We start from the raw sequence: 25,956 nt of genomic DNA on the forward strand, positions 1-25,956 counted from the left end.
ATATCCGGCTATAGCTCCGTTATAGCCCGCTATATAGCCTTTTCAACAGGGTGCCGCTAAATAGTCTCATGTACAAATAGCCCGCTATAGCTCCGCTATAGCTGATTTTGAGGTCCGCCGCTATTTGGCAATAGCCCGCTATTTAAAACATTGGCTCGAATGCAATGCATCACTCAGGTGCTATTCTCATTTTTCATCGCTTACTGGAGTTCACTTTCTTAAGATTCAAACATTCGATAACACGTTATTATAATAACTTAGCGGTCAGGTAATTGGTGCTAGAAGCTTAACTGAACGAGCACTTCCGGCACTCGTGTACTGTTTGTGTAACTGGTGGTGGTATACCATCTCGTGCTTATTAACATGAGATCCCTGAGTCCACCATCTCGTGCTTATCAGGGGCAATGGCAACCAACCAGAATACTGATTTCAAACTTTGACACGGTATCATTTAAGCTACTAAGCTGGCTAAAACCGGCAGGTCATTTCACATGTTTGAGATAGGACACATCCTCTCTTTACACTCCTGATTGTGTCCAATGTTTCAGGATACTCTACGCAAGCAATGGCCGATCCACTCTGCAGTTTCGGCAGTGGCAGAACCAGGAATAGCATGAAACACAAAATGTTCTGGTGCGTTATTTAGGCATTGCGGGTGATGCATGCAACCAATAATATCGCAGGCACGATGTGGAAGCCTGCAGCCTTTTCTAAACCTGTAAAATATGAAGGCAAGACACCAAGTAACTCGTAGTAATATCAGTATGTTTGCAGTTCAGAGCCGCTAATATGCATCTTCAGTTCAGAGGAAAAAGGATCTAACATGGATCTAAGACGGCGCACATTCTGAAACACCACTAGTATTTTCCACCGATGAACTCGGCCTAACAGGGATCTATCTGACACGACGCATGGATATGGATTGCGGCAGCAGGCTAGGCCCTCTCGCCACGGATGCGGCGGGCGAGCTGGATGTCCTTGGGCATGATGGTGACGCGCTTGGCGTGGATGGCGCAGAGGTTGGTGTCCTCGAAGAGGCCCACGAGGTAGGCCTCGGCGGCCTCCTGCAGCGCGGAGACGGCGGAGCTCTGGAAGCGGAGATCGGTCTTGAAGTCCTGCGCGATCTCCCTCACCAGCCGCTGGAAGGGCAGCTTGCGGATGAGCAGCTCGGTGCTCTTCTGGTACTTGCGGATCTCCCGGAGAGCGACGGTGCCGGGGCGGAAGCGGTGGGGCTTCTTCACGCCGCCGGTGGCCGGGGCGGACTTGCGGGCGGCCTTGGTCGCCAGCTGCTTCCTCGGCGCCTTGCCGCCGGTGGACTTCCTCGCCGTCTGCTTGGTGCGGGCCATGTCGTCGATGCGCCGGCGCCGGGAGGTTGAGGAGGCTCTGGTGCTTGGGGGCTGGGAGGATTGGAGCGAGGAAGAAGAAGGGAAGGGGGCGGCCTTAAATAGGAGGGAGCACCGAGCGAGCGGGTGGGTTTTGGTTTTTCGGGAGGGATGGCGGGCGTGGAGCGTTGGATGTGTGGTGCGTGGACGGCTGGGATCTGGGTTTGAGGGGTGATCCGTGGGAAGGGGGGTCGCGTGCTCTGACTGGCTGGAGAGGCGTCAGCCGGATGGTGGATGGAGGCGTGTGTGTTCCTGCTGGCGCCACTAGCGCGCGCCCGACATGGACTCAAACGTCCTTGGATGAAGGCGGATGCGACCCAAGAAAACCAAACGTGCTAGATTTTGCATGCTGAATGTGAGTAAGATGCGACACAAGGAACCAAACACGCTCTTAGTATTTTACCGGGGCAATCTTGAGCTAAAACCAAAGCGCATGCCCAACCAGGTGAACTGGTTTCTGTGCAACGGCACCATACCATCGATCATCACTTGTCTCATGCCCCCCTGAAACAATCCCTTGAAACAGCATGCATGCATACCGCGTGCATTTTCTCTCTAGAAGCCTATTTACCTGTACACATATGTTTTTTTTAAACGAAGGCAAAATATTTGCCTCATCGATTAATTAAGAAAAAGAGAATTGCCCAGTTAATTTTTAGAAAACCGGACGAAAACCGTTACAAGCAACTCAAAGGCGTACTACTCACACAACAACATGTCTGTACAAACATTAGACCGATTTTTTTGTAACATTAATTGAACCAAAAAATAACTTTTAACAAGGAGTAACAAACTAATATAATTTCATTATTCGGCATGAGTGGTGAGCTATCTCAAAAACAAACTACAGTAATATAATTCGTCTGATACGCACGAAAAGATATTTTTAAGCTCGGTTTACAACTACGTGTCCAGAACTCCAGGAAAGAAACAAAATTAAACAGCAATACGACTCGTGTGTGTGCAAAAAATCGAAGTACGATGCGATCCATAGATAAAAATTGCATTCATCTGCTTAGAAACATGTTGCTCTACATATTGTTCGCACAACTACTATTATTAGCCTTCTAGCTTTGAGTACTACTAGTAGTATATGTTGTAGGTAAGATGGCCAGAGTAAAAAATGCTTTGATCTCAGTCAATCCATACCATCTTCGTGTCGTGCGCAAGACCCGTGCATCGAACTAACCATGGAACAAACTCACAGATGGTTGCACAGCGACCAGCCTCGACCATAAATAGATGATCACCGCCGAGCGTCTCTAAGCCCCACCCAAGACTCTCAAGCCAAGCTCACTAATCCTACGTACTACGTGCTTAGTCCTCCCGATCGAAGCTCAAGCTACAATGGCGTCGTCCAACAAGGTCTGCGCCGCGGCCCTCCTCCTGCTGCTGGCCACCGTCGTCGCCACGGAGACCGACGCGGCGAAGGACATCATCGCGTCGGAGCCCACCGTCACCCCGTGGCCGGCGGAGGTGGACGTGTCGGCGACGTGCATGGGGTCGCTGCTGGCGCTGAGCCCGTGCCTGCCCTTCTTCAGGGACGCGGGCACGTCGGAGGCGCCGGCGGGGTGCTGCGAGGGCCTGGGCGGCATCGTCCAAGACCAGCCGGCGTGCCTGTGCCACATCTTCAACCGCACCCTGGAGCGGGCCATCGGCGTCGACATCCCCGTCGACCGCGCGCTCGGCCTCCTCAGCAACGTCTGCGGCCTCACACCGCCGGAGGACCTCATGACCAGCTGCGACGGCGTCGCCGTGCCGCCGCTGTACATGTGCCCGGCGCCGTCGGCCTGATATCTATCGATCTATCCAGGTGACCAAACCGGCCGTATGATCACTGGGAGCTTCGGCTACGCGTGCTTTTACAGTTTTACTCTTACGTGTAGCTAGGGTTCTAGTTAATTCACTGTTTTTTCTCATCATAATATCGTGCAGGTGCAGGAGGAGATGCGTGAGTAAAATAATGATCGAGACCACATGAGAAGGCTCCTAACGGCCGAAGATCATCGATCAGCTGCAGCCCCTCTTCGAATTGGAAGTTGAAGAAGGATGCATACGGATGCAACTTATAGATACTCCATGTTACCAGTTAGATTTTCGGATTAACAACACATGGAACGGATACAAATAGGAATGGCATTATGGCACACTGTGGCTACAGATGTATGTACAGCGTCTCTCTCCGCGCATATAACGATAAATAAATAGAAAAAGATGGGTTTGTCTAGACTATGTGACTCAATCAAACATAAAAACGAAAACAAAAAAATACCCGCATGGATCCAGGGCGCAATGTACGTCATCGTCGACGCTTCCGACATGGCTTCTACCTACGGCATGGTCTAGTCCTGCAACCCACTTGCCGATCCTTTTTAGGCGCTTAAGGTGGGGGTACCTTGATTCAATCAGGTCTTCAGTAGTGGTCGTGTAACGGTGGTGGCCTTTTCCCATCCTCTCTTGTGGTTGTTGTTTTCTCTCCTACCTATCAATGAAAAGATAAGCAATCTTTGTGTATTCATGAAAAAAAAAAGTCTCATAGATTATTTTGATTCCTAAAAAGGACAGTCCCCTCACTGCCAATGACTTCAGCACTATTTCTCGGTTGAATTGCTCCATCAAGATAATCAGAAAGCTTTAGCTAACAAACTGCAGCATGTCATCCTCAAGCTAGTGCATTTGAATCAATATGATTTTATTAACAGTGGGACTTCTAAGGGTTGCGTGGCCTAGACCTTTGAATATTTGTATATATCAAAGCCATCACTCTAAAACTCAAGCCATGGTGCTTAAGCTTGACATTGAAAAAGACTTTTGGTCACACATGGATCCTCTAGGTGAGAACGATTTTCTCTTACACTTCTACTGTTTTCTTGAATGGAGTCCCAGGGAAACGTTTTTTTTTTCAAGAGAGGTGTAAGGCAGTGGGACCCTCCATCCACTCTCCTTTTTGTCCTTGATATTGACTTACTAAAATCTGTGCTCAATGAAGCCATGCAACACAAAATCATTCAAGATCCCATGTTGACCAACTCATGTCCTACATTTCCAACCATTCAATATGTTGATGGCACCATTTTGGTCATGCCCGCTGAATAAATGTAGCCGATGCAAGTAAAAAAACAATCGTTTATCCACTTTGCTGCTCACAATGGTGTGAAAGACAACTACTGTAAATCTATTTTGGTTCCTAATCATGTCCCTAATGAAATATATGATGATTTCTTCTCTAGGTTGTCAACAAGGAATTTTTTCCTTTCACTTACCTAGGTCTCCCTATGGGCACTTCAAAACTTTGCTTGTTAAATGGCTTGAGCTTCCTCTTGCTCAGAAATTTCCCGAGCTTCATTCTTCTGCCATAAATGAAACAGAATAAGTTGATGATTTTTTTGCTGATGGGGACTGGGCTGGTAATTTTCACTTATCCTTTTCAAATCAAGCCTTTGAGCAATATATTGAGCTGCAATCCCAGTGGACCATGAACAAAATGGCCCTGACAAAGATATCTAGAAATGTCCTTCAAGTAGTTGTGCTTATTCTCCCGTCAGCATGTACAAACACCTTATGTGCAAATATCAGACCCCCCTGACTCTTCAGGAATTTATTGAAGAGCAAAAGAAAACTCAAGCACAAAATATTTTTCTGGCTCTACATGATAGATTAAATGCTAGAGCTTTGTAAAAAGGAAAGGCTTATTTATAAAATGACTGTTCCAGCAACTTATGCACTCAAGCTCCCGAAGAGACCAGAAATCACTTGTTTTGGGACTAATTTGTTATTTGTTAGCCAATCTAGCGCATGATCGGTCGGTCCATATATGGTGTTTATTTGGATCTTTTTTTAGGTTTTTCTTTTTCTTTAGTTCCGATTCCATCAGTCACCTGTTTTTTTTCTAGTTTCTTTCATAGTTTTTTATTTTTTTGTTTTCTTCCTTTTTATTTGGTCTTGGTAGGTTTTTCTTCCTTTTAATTGTTCTTCCCAGTTTCATTTTATTTTTCTTCTAGACTTTAAAAAAATATTATTAGACATTAGAAAAGGCACATTCCTTGAGTGATAAGAAAATTTCCTCAAAATACACAATGAGCATTTCTTCACGAACATGATGAACATTTTTAATACACACAGTGAACCTTTTCCTGACATATGGTGATTTTTTTTAATATGCGATCAGCATTCTTTGAATACATGAACATATTTTTTAGAATCATGTATTTAACATTATTCATGTAATTTTATTTATTATGACATTTTATAGAAAAAATAATAGTTTTTTATAATGTAGCTGTATTATTAAAAATATATTTATGTGGTTATGAAAAATGAGAATTTTAGAAAACAATGAAGTAAAATAAATATTAAAAAAGTAGTGAAATATATTTATGTAATTACGAAGAAACAATCATCTTTTAAAATGCGTTTTTTATGGAAAATAAAAGAAAACCAACATGAAAAATGGAGGAATGCAAAAAGGAAAAAAGCAAAGCAGAATAGCGCTCAAAGATGCCGACTGGACACTGGACAGGCCGATGTATAATGCAAGGGCATGTGCGTTTCCTCTCTTATCTGACGCAGCGAGCGTAAGATAGGAGGTCTCGTTTCAGCGGTAGGACCGCTAACAATAAACAGCTTGGGTTCTTTTTTCAGTTATAAACAAAAAACAGAACAGCTTGGTTTAGCATCGTTAGGGCATTTACAACGCCGGGCGCCAACGCAGGCGCTAGGATCTGATTCCTGGCCGTTATAACAAAATCCTGCCCGATTCCCTGATTTGTGCTAGCGCCGGAGCAAAGGTAGGCACCGGGTGCTAGCAGACCTTTACGTTAATTTTTTAGTTGGAGTAGCAGCCGTACGCTGCTGCTAGCGTTGGAGAATGAGGGCCAGTTCTTTTGGGCAATTCTCCCAGAATTGACCCCCTCCGCAGCTTCTCCCAGAATTGCCACTTGATATTTTTTTTATAATTCCTAGCTAATTAGACCTTAACTAGCTAGGAATTGTAAAAAAATATGAAGTGGCAATCCTGAGACTCCAGCATGGGCGCTAAATGTATTTTTTTTGCACTAAGCGCCTCCCCATTGGAGTTGCCCTTAAGCTACCACAACGAAAAGGTTGATTGCTTGTCCTGACGTCGCGGTCGGACCTCGGATTATTAGCCCGTCCATTGCTGGCCGGCCGGGAAAGGCACGCACGCAAGGCAAGCAAGCAGCACATCCGAACCAGATTGATGCGCGCCTGCCAGCCATATACAATGGCATTATAAATCGACGAACTCCATTTCAAAAACAAAAAACATGAGCCCGGCTCTACCATCTCGTCATCCTAATAATTTCCTATTCTCATGGATTGAGACGGAAGCATGGGACCAAAATGCTGCACCTCTTCTCTATTTGCTCACGGCGTTGATTCGAGTTTGTTAATGGAGACGCGGTACAGCGGCGGCCCCACGGTCACGGACGTGCGTCGGATTTATCAATCTTAAGCAATTCTGTGAGTGTGGCTTATTTATATTGGGGCACCAGCCAGCCACCAGGAGGAAAATGACATACAGAAACCGATGCAAAAGTGTCGAGCTTCGCCAAGTGTGCATGATCCGGGGTTACTACACACACAGCACAGGTCCAAGGCCGAGTCGTCGGAGACACGAGATTTTCCACGTCTTTTTGTTGGGAAACGGATTTTTTCCGATACGCCGTCTCCGTCGTACTACCGCCCGCCTCCCGCGTCCCCGGCTACTTCCACTAGGACGATGTACAAGCGCCACACCACCCACTGCGATCCTTACCCCACGAAAAGGATGACCCACCTGTCGGCGACCGTGTGCACACGACTCACCTGTGAGAATGGTCTCGTGAATCCTCGTGCCAGTACAAAGTGAGAGTAGTACTCTGCCCCACGAGAGGGAAAAAAAAGTTGTACTCCGGCCAGCGCGACCAACCGTGGGCAATATGATCTACCCGCGCCGCACGGGCCCACACGTCAGCCCCTTCCAGCTTCCCGCCGCGGTATAAATCCCCTCCCTCCTCGGCCCCCCTCTCGGCCGCCCCGCCCGCCCCAACGGTTCCCAGCGCGCCACACCAGAGCGCCAGAGCGCGGCACCGGCATGGCCATGGCCCCGGCCACCAGCCCCCGCCACCTCCTCCTCCTCCTGTTCCTCTGGCTCTGCGCGGCCGCCAGCACGGCCTGGGCGCATGGAGGCGGCGGGGACGCCGACTCCGGAGACGCGGACGGCGGCGGCGAGGCGAAGCCGGACCTGCGGGCGCGGGGGCTGGTGGCGACGAAGCTGTGGTGCCTGGCGCTGGTGTTCGCGGGCACGCTGGCGGGGGGCGTGTCGCCCTACTTCATGCGGTGGAACGAGGCGTTCCTGGCGCTGGGCACGCAGTTCGCCGGCGGGGTCTTCCTCAGCACCGCCATGATGCACTTCCTCAGCGACGCCAACGAGACCTTCGGGGACCTCCTCCCCCACAGCGAGTACCCGTTCGCCTTCATGCTCGCCTGCGCCGGCTACGTCCTCACCATGCTCGCCGAGTGCGCCATCTCCTCCGTCGTCGCGCGCGGCCGCACCGCGCCCGCCGCCGCCGCCGCCCCGGCAACAAGCGCAGGTGAGTCGTGAGCGGCCCGGCAGCTCACGTGCTCTCCGCTGAAACTATACTTTACTTTTTACTATGTCCGTGCTGGCGCCCGGCGGCATAAAGGAGGCGGCTGGGCGTTGGGTTAAATGCAAATCTGCGTCCTATGCTACTGTTTGTCATGAAGAAATTTGCACCTATTACTTAATTCCTGATGATCTTGATGACATACCTAATGATCATAATCCGCTGTTAACAATTTCCAGGGGAGCTGGAGGAGGGCAAGCTGAGCAGCACGAATGGCAACGGCTCGGATCAACAAGCAGCTGTAAGTAGCTCAGCCTCCGGATTCAGTCTTAGTTTTCTTTTGCTTTGTGACAGTCAGGCTACCAAATTGCTTTCTGTACTACATATACTACTATTTCGTACACTTGTGTAACTTGGTGGTGTCGCGCAGGAGCAGGACGCGCACGGGCCGTCGGCGACGGGCCACTCGACGGCGTCGATGCTGCGGAACGCCAGCACCCTCGGCGACAGCATACTGCTCATCGCAGCGCTCTGCTTCCACTCCGTCTTCGAGGGCATCGCCATCGGAGTCGCCGGTAAGAGACAAGTGGGATAGGACGTCCTTGAATCGTCTAAAACTTTGACTTCCATCTTCCATGAGAAGAAGATATCTGCATCTCATGTCTCGACCACTGGTTTAGTAGGATTAGTAGCGTAGAATTGTAGATGCTTGCAAGTTGCAAGCATCAATCAACTCTGAAACTGACATGCTCTAGTTCATATCCAGCTTCGTCTCAGTCCAGTCATTGTCACGCATACTTTTCCTCGTTCCAGCCTTTGAATCAACAGATGCTCGCAGCTTCCTCTTTCGTCCGTCGACGTCCACTTCAATCAGCATTTCAGATTCCGTCAAAATTAACCAGAAAAATATAAAGTCCTGGATAATCAATCTTGAATCTTCCTACAGCACTGATCAACATTGGCATTGCAGAGACGAAGGCGGACGCGTGGAAGGCGCTGTGGACGATCAGCCTGCACAAGGTGTTCGCGGCGGTGGCCATGGGCATCGCGCTGCTCCGGATGCTGCCCAACCGGCCGCTGCTCTCCTGCTTCGCCTACGCCTTCGCCTTCGCCGTCTCCAGCCCCATCGGCGTCGCCGTCGGCATCGCCATCGACGCCACCACGCAGGGCGCCGTGGCCGACTGGATCTTCGCCGTCTCCATGGGCCTCGCCACCGGCATCTTCATCTACGTCTCCGTCAACCACCTCCTCTCCAAGGGGTACAAGCCCCAGCGGCCCGTCGCCGCCGACACGCCCCTCGGCCGCTGGCTCGCCGTCGTGCTCGGCGTCGGGGTCATCGCCGTCGTCATGATATGGGACACCTGAGCCTGATCCTGTGAACTTGCATTGTACGTGGGCTGGTTGGTTCATAGTAGTACTCCTATTTCATAGTGGAAGTATACTGGTAGCTTTAATGTAGGCTATTGCCTCATAGTACATGTGCTGTGATAAGAGCTGTTTACATAGATTAGTAAATTTCGCCGAGTCTCTTAAATACAGGCGAAAACACGCAACAAAATTGTGAAATTATCGTTTACTAGTAGAGTGCCCGTGCGTTGCCACGGGCTCTTGAAAAAGTTTGCAGGAGTTACATGTTAAATTCCACACGTACAAACAATATAACAGAAACATAATTATTTAATAACTGAAGTCCATTTTTACAATGTAAATTGATAATATAAGAAAAATTAACGACATATCCATGTAACAAACTGAGCGATGTTCCAACTAAACATCTATTACAAAACTAATAATATCTAGATGATGCGCTTAAGAAATTCTTTCACAATATCCGGTAAGTTTCCTTTAGCTTCATTCCCACGATGTTTTAGCAAGTATAACAAAAACTGATTCCTCAATTCATACCCATCCTGCATAAACGCATACATGTAGTTAGTATGAAAATTTCACGCTGAAGGTCTTAAAACATGTAACGGATAATACTCACCGCGCAAATCGGCTTGACCAAATCTTCACCGTTCCACTAGAGCATAAAATTAAAAACAAAATAGCCAGACAAATTCCTGTAAAACTTTAAATTAACAATGTAAAGAATATAGTAATAACAAAAGTAAATGTTTTTGTTATGAATTCATTACCCATCTATACTCGTTGGAACACCGGACGGAAATAAACGTTGCCATTTAGATAGATCATAATTCCAACCAGGCAGCTTTATTTCGAGTGCTTCTTTGAAATCCCTTGCAAAAGTGCATGCCTCAATTTTTTCTCCTCTAACGATTGTGATGTTTGAATAGGATCCATAATATATAGACGACGTGCCTCTTTGTCGATGACGTACAAGATGTATCGGCCGATGGATGCATAGGGAAGATAAATCTACAAGTGGAGGTATTAGAAACAACAATAAACCATGATAACAATGGACAAAATACTTTACTTACCTTGTTGCACGATGAGATGTCGTTGTCCATCTCAGGCCAGCTATCAAATAATGTTGCCAACCTCTGGATAGTTTCCTTCTCGCAAAACTTCTGACCTCGTGTTGACTCTAGCATCATGAACTAAATAAAAAAACAAATATTTTTTCAACATGTTGATAGTAATGACACATAGAATTAAGAGTTAAGATGATTTACACAAAATCGTAGATCCATGTAGTGCACAGGAGGGTCTGTGAACAATACTCCCTCGTCACATGCCAGCATACGCACGGCTGTGTTGAAGCAGTCATTGTCCATGGTCTGCTCCATGTTAAGTATGCACTGAAGTTTCTTAAGACTTAAGCCCATTGGATCGGGTGTCGAGGTCCGGACCCATACCTTCCTATAAATTGGATGATAAGAAGAATACTATTATAAATCCGCACATTAAATATTGATACATGATACTTACTCCAAACACCCGGCATCATCGATAGGCATGATGTAGTTGCAGAGGCCGGCAAGTAATTCATGTTGGTCCGTGGGTATTGTAGTGATTGGGGCAGGACGTTTGTCTTTGACTACGTCAGATGGATTCTCCAGGATCTCGATATCAGAATTAGCTAAAGTTTCTTCATCGTCAGGTTGATGGTATATGGGATCTCCTTTTAGCTTATTCAGCTCTGAATCGAGCAAAATGACAGATAATTTTTTTCGAAAATGTTTCATATCCTCCTACAAAATATATTCATCGATTAGCTGCTAGATAATAGCATGTGACATTTTTAGTCGAAGTGAGTGGCATCGTGCCTTCTATTAGAGCGGGTCACATCCAATTTCGATATGGCTCACCTTTGAATCACTTGTTGGTAATTATTCCATAGAAATGACTTATTAGGATACGTGATATTATTCACTATATAAAAAATGTGTGACATTTCTTTCAAAGCAAACAGTGGCTTTTCCCTTAAAAAAGCAATCAACAACTCATTTTCTTCTTATCTAAAAAAGGCGATTCACTCTCTCAGCCCACAACACATTGCTCACACTCATATCTCATTCCCCCAACCTACTCACCCCGCGCCGTTGCCATCTCTCCCCACCATGGAAAATCATATCCAAATAAATGCCAGCTCTATCAAAAAAATGGAAAAAAAATCTAAAGATACTTTAACATTGTTATCTATCTTGGTACTGCTGCTCATCTCACTTGAAAAGAATATTTACAAATGATAATACTTTTGCTCATATCTCTTCTAAGCAACCTGATGAACATTGTAGTCAATGATACGTCCTTGGTGCTCAAATGGTGAAGCTTCTACTTCACTCCTTGCTTTCTTTAAGAATTGGCACATATTACAATCAAGGACTCCTAATCTCTTGGGCATATATCACATCAAACGATAGGGCATTCTACACAATTGTTTCCCTCCCACTGAACCTGAAGTTATTATCCCTACACAAAGGAGTTATTCATGTTGATTTTAACCATGATGGTATACCTGGTGGATCTACCATTGAATATATCAGACTGCATATGAGGATATATGTGCCTGAATGTGATAGGGACCTGCATCCTTGATCCCAGGCTTATTAATCTTGGTGGACTCGATGAGGTCAATGTTGGCAATACTGCCATCACGAAGCCACATTTTATAATGGAAGCAACATGGTGAGACTCAAATATTGTATTAGGATTTGCGAGCAGCATGTTGAACCCCAAACTGGAGTCATTCTTGTCCTTGAGGCTGAGGTACAGCTTGGTAGCAATCTCTTCAAAGCAGAAGTGGCGGAACTTGATCTTGTCTTCGTCGGTCTTTTATTGGATCAGCATGCTACCACACTTGTCAGAACGACCCTCTATGAAAATATATATTTTAAGAGACATTGGAACAATGCTTTGACAGTACAGGGTCTGTTAGCATGCACTAATCCACTAATCTTTAAAATGAATAAATGTTAGTAATTATATCAAAACCTGAAGATGAACAACACTACTGCTCTCTCCACGACATAAACCGATGAATTCTAGACTCTAACAATCCTGAATATGTATGAATAAAACAACCAGGCTCAGCTCTTTTGCATAAACCATGAAAATCTATAGGAACTTCAATGTGTTCAATTGAAAAAATAGCACATGACTATAGAAAGAACAGCAGGCTTGATAATAACTAATCCATGAACAGAACTTGTTTAACACATGACTAATCCATGACTATAAAAAGTTCATTATACTCGGTCACTCGTCTGTTGCGTGCCATGATTTTTCCGTCTTTATTGACCATCATTACTTTGATCCGTCTAACTTGTTTAGCATGTAGCATGTATTCCCATATTGTATGGCTCAATCATTCAAACCTCTATATCGATCATTTACTTGCTTGTGTGGTCTGGGATGCCTTGTGTCCTGTCTATTTGTAATATGATTTTGCTGGCAGGATTTGCTTGTCTTTCTGGAAGGACTGGTTTATCGAGCGATTCTGATCAAGGTGGCCCTTGTCAGCTATTCACGTCCATAGCGATGAATGACTCAATCACTTGGCGCTCCTGTTAGAAAAAAAATCATTATAAAGTTGGCCCTAGGCGTTTCTAGTGATTTTACAAGAAGAATCAATATAAAGTCTTATAGTCTTCCTGTAGTTGTCATTCTCACGTTTGAAATTTTCAATCTTCTTCCGGACTTAGTCTGGTCCACTTAACCATGTACGCGAGGTTGTGCTTCAGGGATGGACATTCCTTATGTGAAATCCAATATGGGATACATAGTAACATCAACATGTCAGGCAAAGAGTCACATCGAAGAAAAAACACAAGAAAACTATGAACAGGTTTGTTTCTGTTGAAGACAATCAACAATAGATCATCATTTTTCTGTTTATCTGTTTTTATTTAATTTTAACAACAGGTCATCATTTTTCCATAGGCTATTCACTTAATTGGTCTCAATGAAATCATTTTGACAACACCCTAAAGGTAAAACAGAACTTGCCATGGTTTTCCATTGAGCTGAAGAATAAAATAAACCACATGCCTGGGAAGTAGATTGATACTGTTGAGTCCAAGAAGATCCATTAGAAACAGCTGATTTAGTGGCCCAAGCTTCTCTAGTATATGGTGCAGTATTGCTGATGAATGTAGCAGAAATGCTTTCCTCCAATTTAGCCATTTTTAAATCAAAATCAACAATATTTTCACTGCATTTCACCACATTCAGTTATATTAAAATTTCAGGAATACAAAGTAATAATTTGACAATGGTGCTAAATAAATAAATTATTTCACTCGTAGAGTGCTAGTTCTGGTATCCTAGCAAAGTAAGCTAAATCAAAGTGTCATAGCTAAGAAAGCATACTCAAAACCTCTCTCGATTTTTTTTACACCATTACCATACGTGTTTCCAGACTTGATTTTGCTGTTAGGAGCCAGCAACAGCAGCCAGAAGCATTGGCATTATTGATGATATAACTGAACCTTTATGTAGCAAGTGTTTCAGAGATTTATATTCGACACAACAACTTGCTGAATACTACTTTGAACTTAAAAGGTGAGGGAGAAATCAAAACTTGAGTCACACAGTCACATCAATGATACGATGAGAATGAAAAAATCAATGGAAAAGTACCGCTTAATATTTCACAGTTTCATCATGGTCATCAACACCGTTAAGTTGGAATTCGAGAGTTTTAGGAAATGTGACTGTGATTCAGTAGATTTCCCTTCTGCCATAAATAATGATGTATGGATAGCTGCAACTTTTCTTCATACTATCCCAACGCACGGACACATGTAGGACAAAAAAATGACAGCAATCATGGGAAAACATACCATTACCAAAATCAAAGGTATAACATAATATATTGTCAGCATGATAAAAATGAGATCATGTTAATTTCCCTATAAAACTGAGATCAAAGGTATATATTTCACAGGAATTTGACAACCACGATCATAAGTTCTGAATGGCTCTTCAAGGATTAAAAAAACATATTGCCCTACAAAAATAAATAAATATTCAAGGAAGACAACTGATGGTTGAATCCTGAAAGTCTAAAATCTCTAGATCACATATCTAGCATCCGATACTTACATCCCTAGTAAAATATAATTTTAAAATTTCCTAGAATACGAAAAGAGCCCTATATAGCTACAAGAGATATGTATGAGGTGACAAGCTCTTACACATGTATATATGTATGAGGTGGTCAGGAGTGAATCCCTTTTCTGATCTCTTTCTTTCATCCATTGTTCTCTGTCTCGCTTGATCCAGTCATGTTCCAGCACTCCTCACAAAAGTATCACTTCCAGACTCCTAGTATGGGCCGAAAGGAGGAGTTTTATTTTTTCTGATTATACATGCAACAGGGAATAGTTAAAAAACAATAACAAATTAAATGATCATGTGGTGAACCGGCTTCTTCTCCACTGCATTTGCTGATGACATAGGAAGTCACTGCAATATGGTATTATGAAATTATTTTTCATGAAAAAATGATGATACACTTTCATCTAACCAACTTGAATACTCACTTTCCTCAAGAAAACAATCTGAATAGTCTTGTGCATGGCATGATCCAAATTCAGACGACACACTTCCTTATATGCTATCTATTAATGAACGAACGGGTACTTACATGTATATGAGGCCAGAACCAGGCGTCGCGGACAGGGTATCTGTCTTCCACATCATCAGCATGGAGGAGCTCCTCCTCGGCTGCTCACTGAAGGACGACAACGATGTATCCATTTCCCATCTCTATTGTGGAAATGCATTCTGGAAACAATAAAAATACAGAGAGTTATACTAAAGAAGAAAAATCCTTGCATGCCAATCGTATGAAATAGCTAATGCAATTATCCCATATATAAATGCATCCCTAACACCAGCAACCGCTCCGGAATATATTCCACGTAAAAAACGCACCGATCATAGATTTATGAGATAAAAGTAATAGAGTCAAGTTAGACTACCCAAAACGATGCATGTGGTTCTACTTGTCACTTTTGACCTTAAGTGGTTTCCGTGGACATATAGTATGATGAATTTACTACATAGTGACCTTAAATTGTTTCAGTACACATATAGAAGGATAGAAATTCTACATGTACTGGGAACTACCACCAAAGCCATGTTCTATTGGATCCAGCTTGAACAAAAAAATTATATTGATTCATCAATCATAGACATAAAGTTTGGCTCAAAGAAGGAGGACTACATACAACTTCCAAAATTTTATGTGTGCCAACCAGTGGTTTCGGGCTGACATTCAGATAGACGATGCAGCTTGGAAGTAATTCTAAATGACAGTCATTTTCCATATTATATCTGCAGGTGCATGCTAGTGCAAAGTAGTGCTACATCATGAAGTTGTTGTAAGGTACATCGGGAAATAAATAAAAATTCAGTGCAAGCATGGTTGCAAATTATTTGGCAAGAGCGTAGCGTGCAGGCCACTTACCAGGTCCGGCACCCATACGCCCCTAGTAATTAGCAATGGTGAAAAGTCTAAACCAATTGGATGGCACAATCAACAGAAGCAAAAAAAAAAATCCTTGGGCGCCTCTCCACGATCCGTTGCCCGGTCCACCTCAGAGATTGGCCTGCTTCGAGCCCCGTTTGTGTTCAGCAACGGCGGCGGCCCTGCAACTGCAATCATTTATCCTAGTCTCCATAGTAGAACAATGGATGATCACAACTTCAAATTCTAGTATATACTGAATTAGTAAGGACCAGCGGGATAGCAAAAATTCAGAAAAATTCATTCTAAAATAGAAACCTCTAATTAATCAGACAATAAACTTGCCGTTTGATCTGATGATGAAAGGCACAAATGAATGGTTGTCGTGCATGCACATAAAAAATCCACACGAGAGTATGCAATCATCAATTCAATTTTTACAGCCTGGGAGTTAACACTGATAGACCTTGCCTTGAATCAGGTCAAAACGAATGACCACAAGATTTTATTGGTACAGACTGCAGACCAAAAATTCCTCTTAAACACTTTTTACTGACTTCTGTATTGTTTTGTTCAGTACTTCAGTTCTTCAGTTTAGCATTCTAAACAAGCCAATGATGTTGAAAACAAGGTATGCTATTACAGATAGTTTTAAGGCTTGGCAACCAATGAATTTAGTAGCACACAATTAAACAACATCAGGTGACAAATTCAGCTTCCATGCTGATCCTAAATACTGCAACAAAATGTTTGACAGAATATGCAGGTCAGTTTGGCACTATAAGTTCCCAATCATTAGCTCGCCTCAGGGGTAAAACAAGCTACCATATAGTAAAGTACCAAATCACATGAGCAGTGTTGTAATCAGTCATGTAGATATTATAGAACATCACTAATTTTAACCAGTTCTGTAGTAGCTATATAACTTTAGTGATTTTGGAAGCTTTGTAAGACTAATTCCCAAATTCCATCTGGTGGTAATTAAAAAATTCCATACAATGAAAATACTTGTATATATTTCCATCATGAACTCAATATATGTGTGAATAAATCAATAAGTAAATCAATATGGTGCATACTCTAAAATCTCAGAGATCTTTGATGTTGTAGAAGTTATTAGTCTTCTACTCGTTTCGGAAATCCCTACAGAAAAAGGGAGTACATTTCAAACTCCAGAACATGATGGTGCAAATGGTGAACTGAATAAAGCTATAATGGGCCAGTATACTACATGGAGCATAAACCTGCAACATGAATTTTGTAGTTATAGTATTATTACTTTCTTCGAAAATGAAAATCTATTTGCAGCATGGGTGTGAAGCATGCATACGCGTGCACAATCAAGGATTGAAGTCCAAATCTCAGCATGTTCCACGTCACCAGAACATCATCGTATTCCCAAGTAACCAAAAATATTGTTACTCCTGGTTGCCGTGAAATTTCTGCAACAAAGAGGGGACAATTCAGTACAGAGATAACAGAGAGAAGGGAGACGTAGTATTGTTGTCATTGTGCTCCCTCACCTCCCGGCCCTGCAACTTGAAACCACCGGCGCCTCTGCAGCAACCCCGTATGCACATCGTCCCTCTCCCTCGCCCGACACAAGACACACAAGCTAGCACCGGCCAAAAATCAATCAATCAATCAGTCAGTGAGGGGAAGCTTGTTGATTGACATCCAAAAATTCAATGAGTTAGAGAGCAGAATGAACTCATTAACAGCACACATAAACAACCAACCATCCCCTGGTTCAAACTGGTACTGGTACATATTTACAGATTCGACGGTTCGGTTTAGGCACCAGAAAGCAGAAAGCCGAGATATAAGATGACAGATAACATAGAACCAGAAAGCAGGACGACGACACAGAGAAAAACGTTCAGATTGCAATTCGTGTATACCAAGCTATGCTATGCATTTTGGCATAAGTTGTGGAATCACGCACATATTTTCTTTCAAATAAAAGTAGTACTCAAAGTCTGAATTCAGTTTCAAAGAACAAAGCACGCATACTGAAGTTCGATGACAGGTCGACGGAGGTTGTCCCTGCAGGACACCTTGTCGGACAGCGCTGAACTTGTTGCCGGTGATGCTAGGCACTGGGGGGACGGCATGAACAGCAGCATCGGCGGGAACAGCCTGGCGAAGCATTTTAAAAGCATTCATACAGAATATAATCTTCTAGATGATAACAATAAAAAATACAAGTGCAATAATCCACCAAATGTAGGAAAGCATTGTTACAGAATATATATTCTAATCCGTGATAAATAGAGATCTGAAACCATTGATCACATGCAAGAAAACAGGAGGAGGAGGTGCACAACTACATGTAGGGCGTGTAGACGCCGCTGAATTCATGAGTCGTTGGCTCCTGTTGCTTCCGTCGATCTCGTCATCCCCAAAGTCAAGTATAGTGCCATAACATCAATCATATATGTGTTGGCATTTTACTGTACCTGTTATGACAGGGATGGCCTTGCTTTAAATAGAGCATGTTCAAAGTGTGAGAGTTCAATCAAACTCGACGAACTCATTGATGGTGTCCAATTTACCAAGAATTGGGTTCTCTCATCCAAAGCGGCCACAACTACTTAGTTTTACCTAAACAAGGAAGGCATGGTCAAACAATTTAATTCCACGCGTTGCACATTCATAAATCACATGACAGATGTACCATGCATTCATAATTGTACAAAGTAACTACCAAGTGTTCCCGAAAGAATAAATCCACACACGCAATCAGCTAAACATAAAAATTTACCTCAAAAAAATAGGATGTATGGTGAGTTAGTGCTTGCACGGGTTCATATTTTCCTTACCTCTGATTCGCTCTCCCCAATATACTTGTTCAATTGATCAGGCCCCTAAAGTTCCAGAAAAGGAAACATTGTACAGTTTATACAGAACACAAATTAGGTAGAAAGAATATGGCAATCTCAAAATAAATTGTCATTAGTGTTTTCCCACAACCTGGAGATCCAAGCAGAAAAAGACCAGCTCGCATGACTGGCACCAAAAAGGGAAGATGAAACCATAATTAGGTATTTAAAGCAGTAACATGAAACACTAAAACTTATAAAATGCAAATAAAAACCGTAGATCTTGGTGAACTACCTTCGATATGAATTCAGAGGTGGCTAACGGTTTTAATCTACCAATCACTATGATGACCAGATGACACATAGTTAACTGCAATACCACACGCCCTGCCCTGTTCATCGCTTAGGGCAGCAATGTGGTCACTGGATAAAGATTAAAAAAATTCAGGCGCCTGGTTTGAACAATAACACACGCCCTCCCCTGTTCCCAAAAAATACCATCAACATGGCCACTGGCTAAAGTTTCAGGAGTACCCATTCTTGGAGTCGCCCACTCGAGTCCTAAATGTTTTAGCAAAGTATAAAGTACAAAGGTTAATCATGTGTCGCTGCATGTTTCAGCAATTATATGGTAAGGAATCAAGCTATGAACTCAGGCATACCTTGGTATCTTGGCCTTCTAGTTCATCAAAGATCAGGTTCAGCCTTTCAGGTACCTAATAAGAAATAAGAACAGATTTGTCAGGTGGCAACTTAGATACCAACGATGACCGTGTATGCCTGAGACCAACAAGCAGCTCATCAGGGAGGTGGGTTAAGACAAGAAGCAACTCATCAGGGAGGTGGTGAATCTAAGGATGCCCATCTGCACCAGGGAGCAGAACAAGATGTGGTGTGGTGAGACTGCAATAACAGGCTCATTGCCCATAACCGTGTGGCGGACATACGAAATTCAGTTTGTTCCTAGCTACTCCCTCCGTTCCTAAATATAAGCCCTTTTAGATATTCTAATGTGGACTACATACAAAGCAAAATGAGTGAAACTACACTCTAAAATACGTCTATATACATCCGAATGTAGTCCGTATTGAAATCTCTAAAAAAAGGTTTATATTTTGAAACAAAGGGAGTAGATTTTATGTCCTGTATATAAATGGACCCGAGAGATGAAATTTAGTCCTCTCCCCAACCAGACATACCAGCCCCGGCTTCTTCCCAGCGGTTGTCGGATCATGCTCCAGGACAAGTTTTTTTACGAGGATTGAAATGCAAACCCTTGTGTTGCTATGCTGCCACCCAAGATAGTATTCTTGGATGAAAGTTATCAAATACCAGAATGTAACAGAACTAAACATTACATTTGTGAGATTTGAAATCACTCACCACAGAACAAGCCTATCGTCGCAAGAAAGTGCTAATGAAACACAAGTTTTATAGCAACCACGGTTTAATCATCATTTGGGACACGGTAAAGACCAACCACAAACCTAGTCACGGAAGCAGCTTCCCGGCCATGAAGCACGCGAACTTATTGCTCCGGGAGTACTCATATGGCACCCCAGCCACGGTGAGCAGCCGCTCCAGGACCTCCTTGGCCTGGTCGGGCTCCGCGGTCTCGCACTCCAGCTCGTAGTTTGTGCCGAAATCGAAGTGTGTCTCGTCGAGCTCTAGCACGAGCCCCTGCCCCTCGCCCTCCTCGAGCTCATACACACCGCGGGTGTTCCGGAAGCCGCCGAGGCAGACGAACGGCGCTTTGTCCCCGCCGACGCCGTACTCGTCGGAGACGAGCCGGACGATGGGGGAGTCGACCGCGTCGAGACGAGCGGGGTTGTCGACGCAGGTGAGGGCGAGGGCGGGGTCGAGGGGCTCCACGACCTCCTCAACGCGGCTGACGCCGGCGTCGATGCGCGGGCGGCGCTTGAGCGTGAGGGCGGCGCGGGAGGGGTCGCGGTCGTCGGTGCCGTAGAGGCGGACGTCCCGCTGGGCGGCGGCGGCGGCGGCGAGGGGCCGCGCTGGGGCGTCGGTGCGGAGCAGGCGGGGCGCGAGGAAGGAGGAGAGGCGCCGGTGTGCAGCCGCGTCAGGGAGACGGAGCTTGATCTCGACCTCCATGGGGTTGGGGTTGCGGCTAGGGCTGGGGGGGCGGGGCCTGGAAGGGGCGGGCGGCGGCGGCGTCTACTCTGGGAGTTCTAGGGATCGAGAGGAGCGGACGAAAAAACCTACGAAAAAAAACCAGTGGAAGGGTGCTGGTTTTTGGACTGTGCGTGGGTGGGGTTCGGTGGGTGGGCATGGGCGTGGGGATGGAAAAAAACCAGTTGAAAAAAAACCAGTCGAAAAAAAACCAGACGAAAGTGGGGGGACTATTCAACCAACTCGTCCATTAAAAGTAGAGATTTACGCTGGGAGCATGCCACAAGTCCAACTGAAAAAAGGACATCAATGTCCTTCATTTAGTTCCCCCCACACAACCGATCACAACACCAAATGGCAGTCAAGCAGACTGCCCACAGCATCACCAATACACCAGCAAACAAATGAAGAATTCCTGGCTCTCCAGGAATTCAACGGAAGATGCACAAGCCCAAACCAGCCACCAATGCGGCCATAAGCCCATAACTTACAGATATTGCTCGAACAGAAGATGCACAAGCCCAAACCAGCACCAACGCGGCCATAAGCCCATAACTTACAGATATTGCTCAAGTTCCCAGCGCAGAAATGGCTTCACAGCTTGAGAATCCTCGGTAGCTATACAGAAACAATAGATCAGGGGGGGAAATGACCCGTGGCGCATTTTTGGAGAGCCTTCTTTCAGACAGACAAAATTTGGCAGCAGCCGATGTTGCGCTTGCCCGCTCTCCTACTGCAGGATCTGAATGACGGATGTGGCATCCTACTTCTTTGCCGAGGCATTACGCAGCTTCTCAAAGATGGGGTGCCCCAGGATCTCTTTCGCAGACGGCCGCCTCACAGGATCAGGGTCCATCATCGACTGAAAGTGAGCAGAAAGTGGGAGTGAGCAAGCATGTGAAATACCTGTCATAAGGCAGAAAAATCTTTCTGGGACTTAAATGCTAGAGTTCTTTAAGGTGCCAAGCAACTGCAAATTGCAGCTCTGTAGATAGGTCATAGCTGTAATGGTGACGCCCTTGACCCAAAGAAAGAATCGACTGATGGAACAAAGCTAAAGGTGAAATAAGTTCATTCATGTGATACTTTCTTTATATGATGGTCATGAGTAACATGCACCAATGGGTACCATATAGATCGTGTTAGCGTTATAAAAAGGATGCACAAGCACCACCGGAAGTGTTAGGATTGTGCATGCGCGTAAACAGTCGGCATACAGAGTGGCAATAAATTTTAGCAGCATAGCAAGGTACTAGTATATTATGCTACTGCTTCATCAGCTGGAAGAAATACGCAACATGGTTACACGAAAGACACTTGCTTCTGCATAAATTTTAGCAGCATAGCAGCAAACTTTAAGCTTTTAGCCACAGAAGTAAAAAAACATTATGTTTTGCTGAGTTACTTGGGCGATCATGAACATTATCGAGCATGAGGATTAGATTAAGGAGTGTAGCCGTCATTTTGATTTTTTAATGCAAGGCATTTAGATACACAAGGGGAAACTATAGTAGAATAGTATCAATTGATTGTCAATCTGCATACAGAAATGCAGGGCAAATGTAAGTAAACAGCTGGAAAGGAAAAAGCCACATGGTGATGATGCCATACCTTGATTAAACTCTGGAACTGCATTGGGTGTCCTGGCAGCAATGAAATTTTGCCCTCTCTGAGACTTGCAAACTGGTGTCCAGAAACAGGAAGTGGAGTGCCTCTTATAAGCTCATAGACAGCTGCCCCGAGAGAAAAGATGTCTACCTTGTCAAGATGCTCGTGCTTTTCATTCAACATTTCTGGAGGCATATAACGAGAATCTCCTTCTTCGATTGCCAAACTTCGATCAATAAGTGTAGCACAACCGAAATCTCCAAGCTTATAAATACCATTCCTGACATATATGTTATCTGGTTTCACGTCAAGGTGTGCTACGCCCCGCCCGTGAATGAAGTCCAAACCTTTGCAGATCTTGCATTTCACAAAATTTACTTTCAACGTTAGTAGGTGAGGTGCACATGAAAGAATGGTTATATTAATAGGTGAGGTGTACACGAACGAATAATGCATGGGTGGTTAACGGCAGATGATGAATCCAAGAGTACTTTACATAATTTTGAGAAACTTGTTAGAACAACTATTACAATGGTATACTAGTCACGTTATGACATTGAATCCATTTTGCTTCAAATACTGACCATTGACCAACAAAAAACAAAATGGATTAGTAAACCAACCTGATACAACAGTTCCAGGGCATCCCCAAACTCCAACGGCTTGTCCCCATTCACAGATAACGAGCGGTCACACAGTTCCATCTGGATAAAAAGTTTTTCGGTCTCGAACCAAGAGGTGAAATATCCAACTATGTTCTCATGGTTACCCAAGGCCACTAAAGTATGAACTTCCTTCAGTGCTTGCCTCCTGTAAATAAATATACAAAACAAACGGGATTAGTTAATCATGGTCTAACTACTGAAGCAAGAGGGCTTCCATGAAACTACCTGTCCATGTCATTATGCAACTGCTTGATGCTCCGTTTTACTGCGTACAAGCAGCCCTCTATCCTCCTCAGAACTTTAAACACGACACTGAAGTTTCCACATCCAATTTGCTGGGAAAAAAACAATTGTCATGACCCAAACCTCCACAAAATGTAAAACTAAAACCTGAACATGAACACATAAGCAATATCTAATGAGAGCATACCTCAATTTCATGGAAATCGGTACGGTAACGTGAAAGACCGTCAGCACCAATGGAGGGAGAAGACCCTAAATACAGATATTTTGTCTGTTAACTATTTTTTGTGTGAGAAAGATGCTGCTATGAATGTTTCTTATTGAGATCAAAAATCACACGCAGTGATTGCGTATTATTAACCTTAAAACATGTACACATAATTTGAAGGGATGTGAAATGAACATGTACACATAATTTGAAGGGATGTAAAATGAACATGTACACATAATTTGAAGGGATGTAAAATGAACATGTACACATATTTTGAAGGGATGTGAAATGAACATGTTTCAATAACATCAAGCACATAAATGTTACCTGATGATTTGCATTTCCTCACGCAGAAAACATTATCATCTATTCGAGGGTCCATATTATATGGGTTCTTGATGCACGGTGGAGGCGTCACCTGGGAGCGCAGAACTCTTGCTGAATGTGGGACATAGCTACCTCTCTTTTGCGAACTAGGTTGCGCCATCTTTTCCTCCTCTGGATCGTCTTGACTTAGAGAAAATCGGACCGGAGTAATCTCCTGGCTATCCGCCTCCAAAAGGTCTGTCGTTCGGCCTTTGGGGGAAGAATCTGCAAGCAATGGCATTTCTTTATTAATACAAAGACATCCAGCCAGAGCAAGCATATCAAACTCTGAAAATTAGGCAACTGGATCTTGAGGCAAGACCATAATGATGATTTCAGATCAATAAGGAACCAAATTTGAGCATTTGCAGTCTCACCTCTTTTGTACCTCTTGCTCCGGGCCACTGACTTCTCTGGGGATTGGGGGCAAAGGATGTTCTCCTGCAGATAACCCAAACAGATCAGCTGAGCAATGTAATCCCACAGAAGAAAATACGTCGTTTTTCTCACCTTATCGGCGTCGAAGCTGCTCGCCATCTGCGGCGCATCGGGCGTGAGGTAATCCGGGGTACTGCAAAACAGCGAGCGGCAAGAAGGGGGATAGGGTTAGCCCGAGATGCGGACGCACACTGGACACAGACTGCAGCTCGGATCGAATCAGAGATCTACCAGAAGAAATCCTGGCTGAGGATGCAGGCGTCCCTGTCCTCCATGGGCACGTCCGCGTCCACGGGCGCGGCCTGCTGCGGCGGAGCGGGGGCGGGGGCGGGGGCGGGAGCCGGGGCCGGGCGGGGCTCCTCGAGGAGCTCCCCGAAGGGCTTGGGCGAGGCGAAGGGGCCGTCGGCGAAGAGGGGGAAGAGGGTGACGTGCTCGAGCTTCTGCGAGAGCTCCCCCGACGGCGAGCTGCCGGCCGCCGCCGCCGCCATCTGCGCCTGCGCCTTGGTCGCGGGGGGCGTGAAGCGGCGGCGGGACTTGCTCCCGCCGCGCGGGCCCGGGGTCTTGGTCCGCAGCATCGCCGCCGTCCGCTCGCGAGCGAGGCCTCCCTCCGTTCCTTCCCGGCGCGGCGGCGGAATGCCGGATTCGAGTCCGCGGCGGGGCTGGGGTTTGGCCGTGGGGGTGGGGGAGGCGCGGGGCGTGGAAGGGAGGAAAGAAATGATTTTTTAGATCGAGAAATCTGAAATTGGAGGGAGCTCTGGCTGGCTGTGGCGGGAGAGATGATAAATAAGAAAAACGTTTCGGTGGGAAATGGGACGTCGTTTTGTTCGTGTCCGTTTCTATCCGGATCCGGATGTTGGGCTGGCCCGGTGGGTGTTGCCAGACCATAATGTTGGGTTAGGCTGTTGGGCTGGACATGTCTGCTTTGTTGCCCTAGGCCCAGATTGGTAATGGCATTTTGGTTGGTATTTACACTCACAATCACATCACCACGAGACCGACTTAGAGGCACTGGATTTGGAAGCCGCTGACCTCACGCAATTAGAGGAGATTTTCACGGAGGAGGAGGTTTGCAATGTTATTAAGGAGATTCCCCCGGATAGAGCACCGGGTCCGGATGGCTTTATCGGAGCTTTCTACCACAAGGCGTGGACGGTGATCAAGCCAGACATCATGGCGGCTATGATTAAGCTATACGTGGGAGACACCAAAGGCTTTGGTAAACTTAACAAGGCACACATTGTGCTTATTCCTAAGAAGGCGAATGCCAAAGCCGTAGGGGACTTTCGCCCCATCAGCCTTCCTCACAGCTTCTCCAAAGTGCTCGCAACGAGAGCTCGTGCACGAATGCCGGAGATTGTCAGTATCAACCAATCAGCGTTTATCAGAGGACGATGCATTCATGACAATTATCTGCTTGTGAGGCAGGTGGCGCGCAAAGTTTACAGTAGCAAAGAGAAAGGGCTGTTCTTGAAGCTTGACATTTCCCGAGCTTTTGGTTCACTTTCATGGCCCTTCCTCTTTGAAGTCATGAGAGCTAGAGGGTTTGGCTCGCGCTGGCTAACCTGGATTGCCACAGTCCTTGCCTCTGCTAGCACTAAGGTTATTGTGAATGGCGTCCCGGGACG

At 45.1% G+C, this 25,956-nt stretch overlaps 5 protein-coding genes across 8 annotated transcripts; 2 read left to right on the forward strand and 3 right to left on the reverse strand.

The window, feature by feature from the left end:
• Positions 1-744: 744 nt before the first annotated feature.
• LOC109767055 (histone H3.2) lies at positions 745-1,403 on the reverse strand. Its single transcript, XM_020325807.4, has one exon. The coding sequence runs from the start codon at positions 1,344-1,346 to the stop codon at positions 936-938; it is 411 nt and encodes a 136-aa protein (XP_020181396.1). The 5' UTR covers positions 1,347-1,403; the 3' UTR covers positions 745-935.
• Positions 1,404-2,729: 1,326 nt separating this feature from the next.
• LOC109767054 (non-specific lipid-transfer protein C6-like) lies at positions 2,730-3,176 on the forward strand. The gene has a single exon (XM_020325806.2). It carries the CDS (start codon positions 2,730-2,732, stop codon positions 3,174-3,176), a length of 447 nt encoding a protein of 148 aa, XP_020181395.1.
• Positions 3,177-7,275: 4,099 nt separating this feature from the next.
• LOC109767053 (zinc transporter 2) lies at positions 7,276-9,585 on the forward strand. 2 transcript variants are annotated; one of them, XM_020325804.4, is made up of 4 exons: positions 7,276-7,975; positions 8,209-8,270; positions 8,400-8,544; positions 8,940-9,585. In XM_020325804.4, the coding sequence occupies exons 1-4, from the start codon at positions 7,477-7,479 to the stop codon at positions 9,332-9,334; spliced, it is 1,101 nt and encodes a 366-aa protein (XP_020181393.1). In that variant the 5' UTR covers positions 7,276-7,476; the 3' UTR covers positions 9,335-9,585. The 2 variants fall into 2 exon arrangements, with proteins under 2 accessions (XP_020181393.1, XP_020181394.1); XM_020325805.4 differs by having other exon boundaries at positions 7,281-7,975; positions 8,406-8,544.
• A 3,915-nt stretch (positions 9,586-13,500) lies between these two features.
• Positions 13,501-20,785, reverse strand: LOC120970791 (triphosphate tunnel metalloenzyme 3-like). 3 transcript variants are annotated; one of them, XM_073501047.1, is made up of 15 exons: positions 20,161-20,785; positions 19,336-19,389; positions 19,208-19,234; positions 18,969-19,096; positions 18,825-18,860; positions 18,311-18,718; positions 17,865-17,990; positions 17,375-17,466; positions 17,182-17,293; positions 16,931-16,994; positions 15,852-16,039; positions 15,613-15,731; positions 15,027-15,166; positions 14,575-14,845; positions 13,501-13,589 (listed from the first exon to the last, which is right to left on the reverse strand). In XM_073501047.1, exon 1 carries the CDS (start codon positions 20,780-20,782, stop codon positions 20,165-20,167), a length of 618 nt encoding a protein of 205 aa, XP_073357148.1. In that variant the 5' UTR covers positions 20,783-20,785; the 3' UTR covers positions 13,501-13,589; positions 14,575-14,845; positions 15,027-15,166; positions 15,613-15,731; positions 15,852-16,039; positions 16,931-16,994; positions 17,182-17,293; positions 17,375-17,466; positions 17,865-17,990; positions 18,311-18,718; positions 18,825-18,860; positions 18,969-19,096; positions 19,208-19,234; positions 19,336-19,389; positions 20,161-20,164. The 3 variants fall into 3 exon arrangements, with proteins under 3 accessions (XP_073357148.1, XP_073357146.1, XP_073357147.1); XM_073501045.1 differs by having other exon boundaries at positions 15,613-16,033; XM_073501046.1 differs by lacking the exon at positions 15,613-15,731.
• Positions 20,786-21,046: 261 nt separating this feature from the next.
• On the reverse strand, positions 21,047-25,107 carry LOC109767052 (wee1-like protein kinase). Its single transcript, XM_020325803.4, has 9 exons — positions 24,563-25,107; positions 24,404-24,464; positions 24,271-24,334; positions 23,855-24,118; positions 23,504-23,568; positions 23,299-23,408; positions 23,032-23,218; positions 22,412-22,765; positions 21,047-21,662 (listed from the first exon to the last, which is right to left on the reverse strand). The coding sequence occupies exons 1-9, from the start codon at positions 24,904-24,906 to the stop codon at positions 21,564-21,566; spliced, it is 1,548 nt and encodes a 515-aa protein (XP_020181392.1). The 5' UTR covers positions 24,907-25,107; the 3' UTR covers positions 21,047-21,563.
• Between the last annotated feature and the right edge of the window lie 849 nt (positions 25,108-25,956).

This window comes from Aegilops tauschii, chromosome 6 (assembly GCF_002575655.3).
Source record: "Aegilops tauschii subsp. strangulata cultivar AL8/78 chromosome 6, Aet v6.0, whole genome shotgun sequence".
NCBI classification, from domain to species: Eukaryota; Viridiplantae; Streptophyta; class Magnoliopsida; order Poales; family Poaceae; genus Aegilops; species Aegilops tauschii.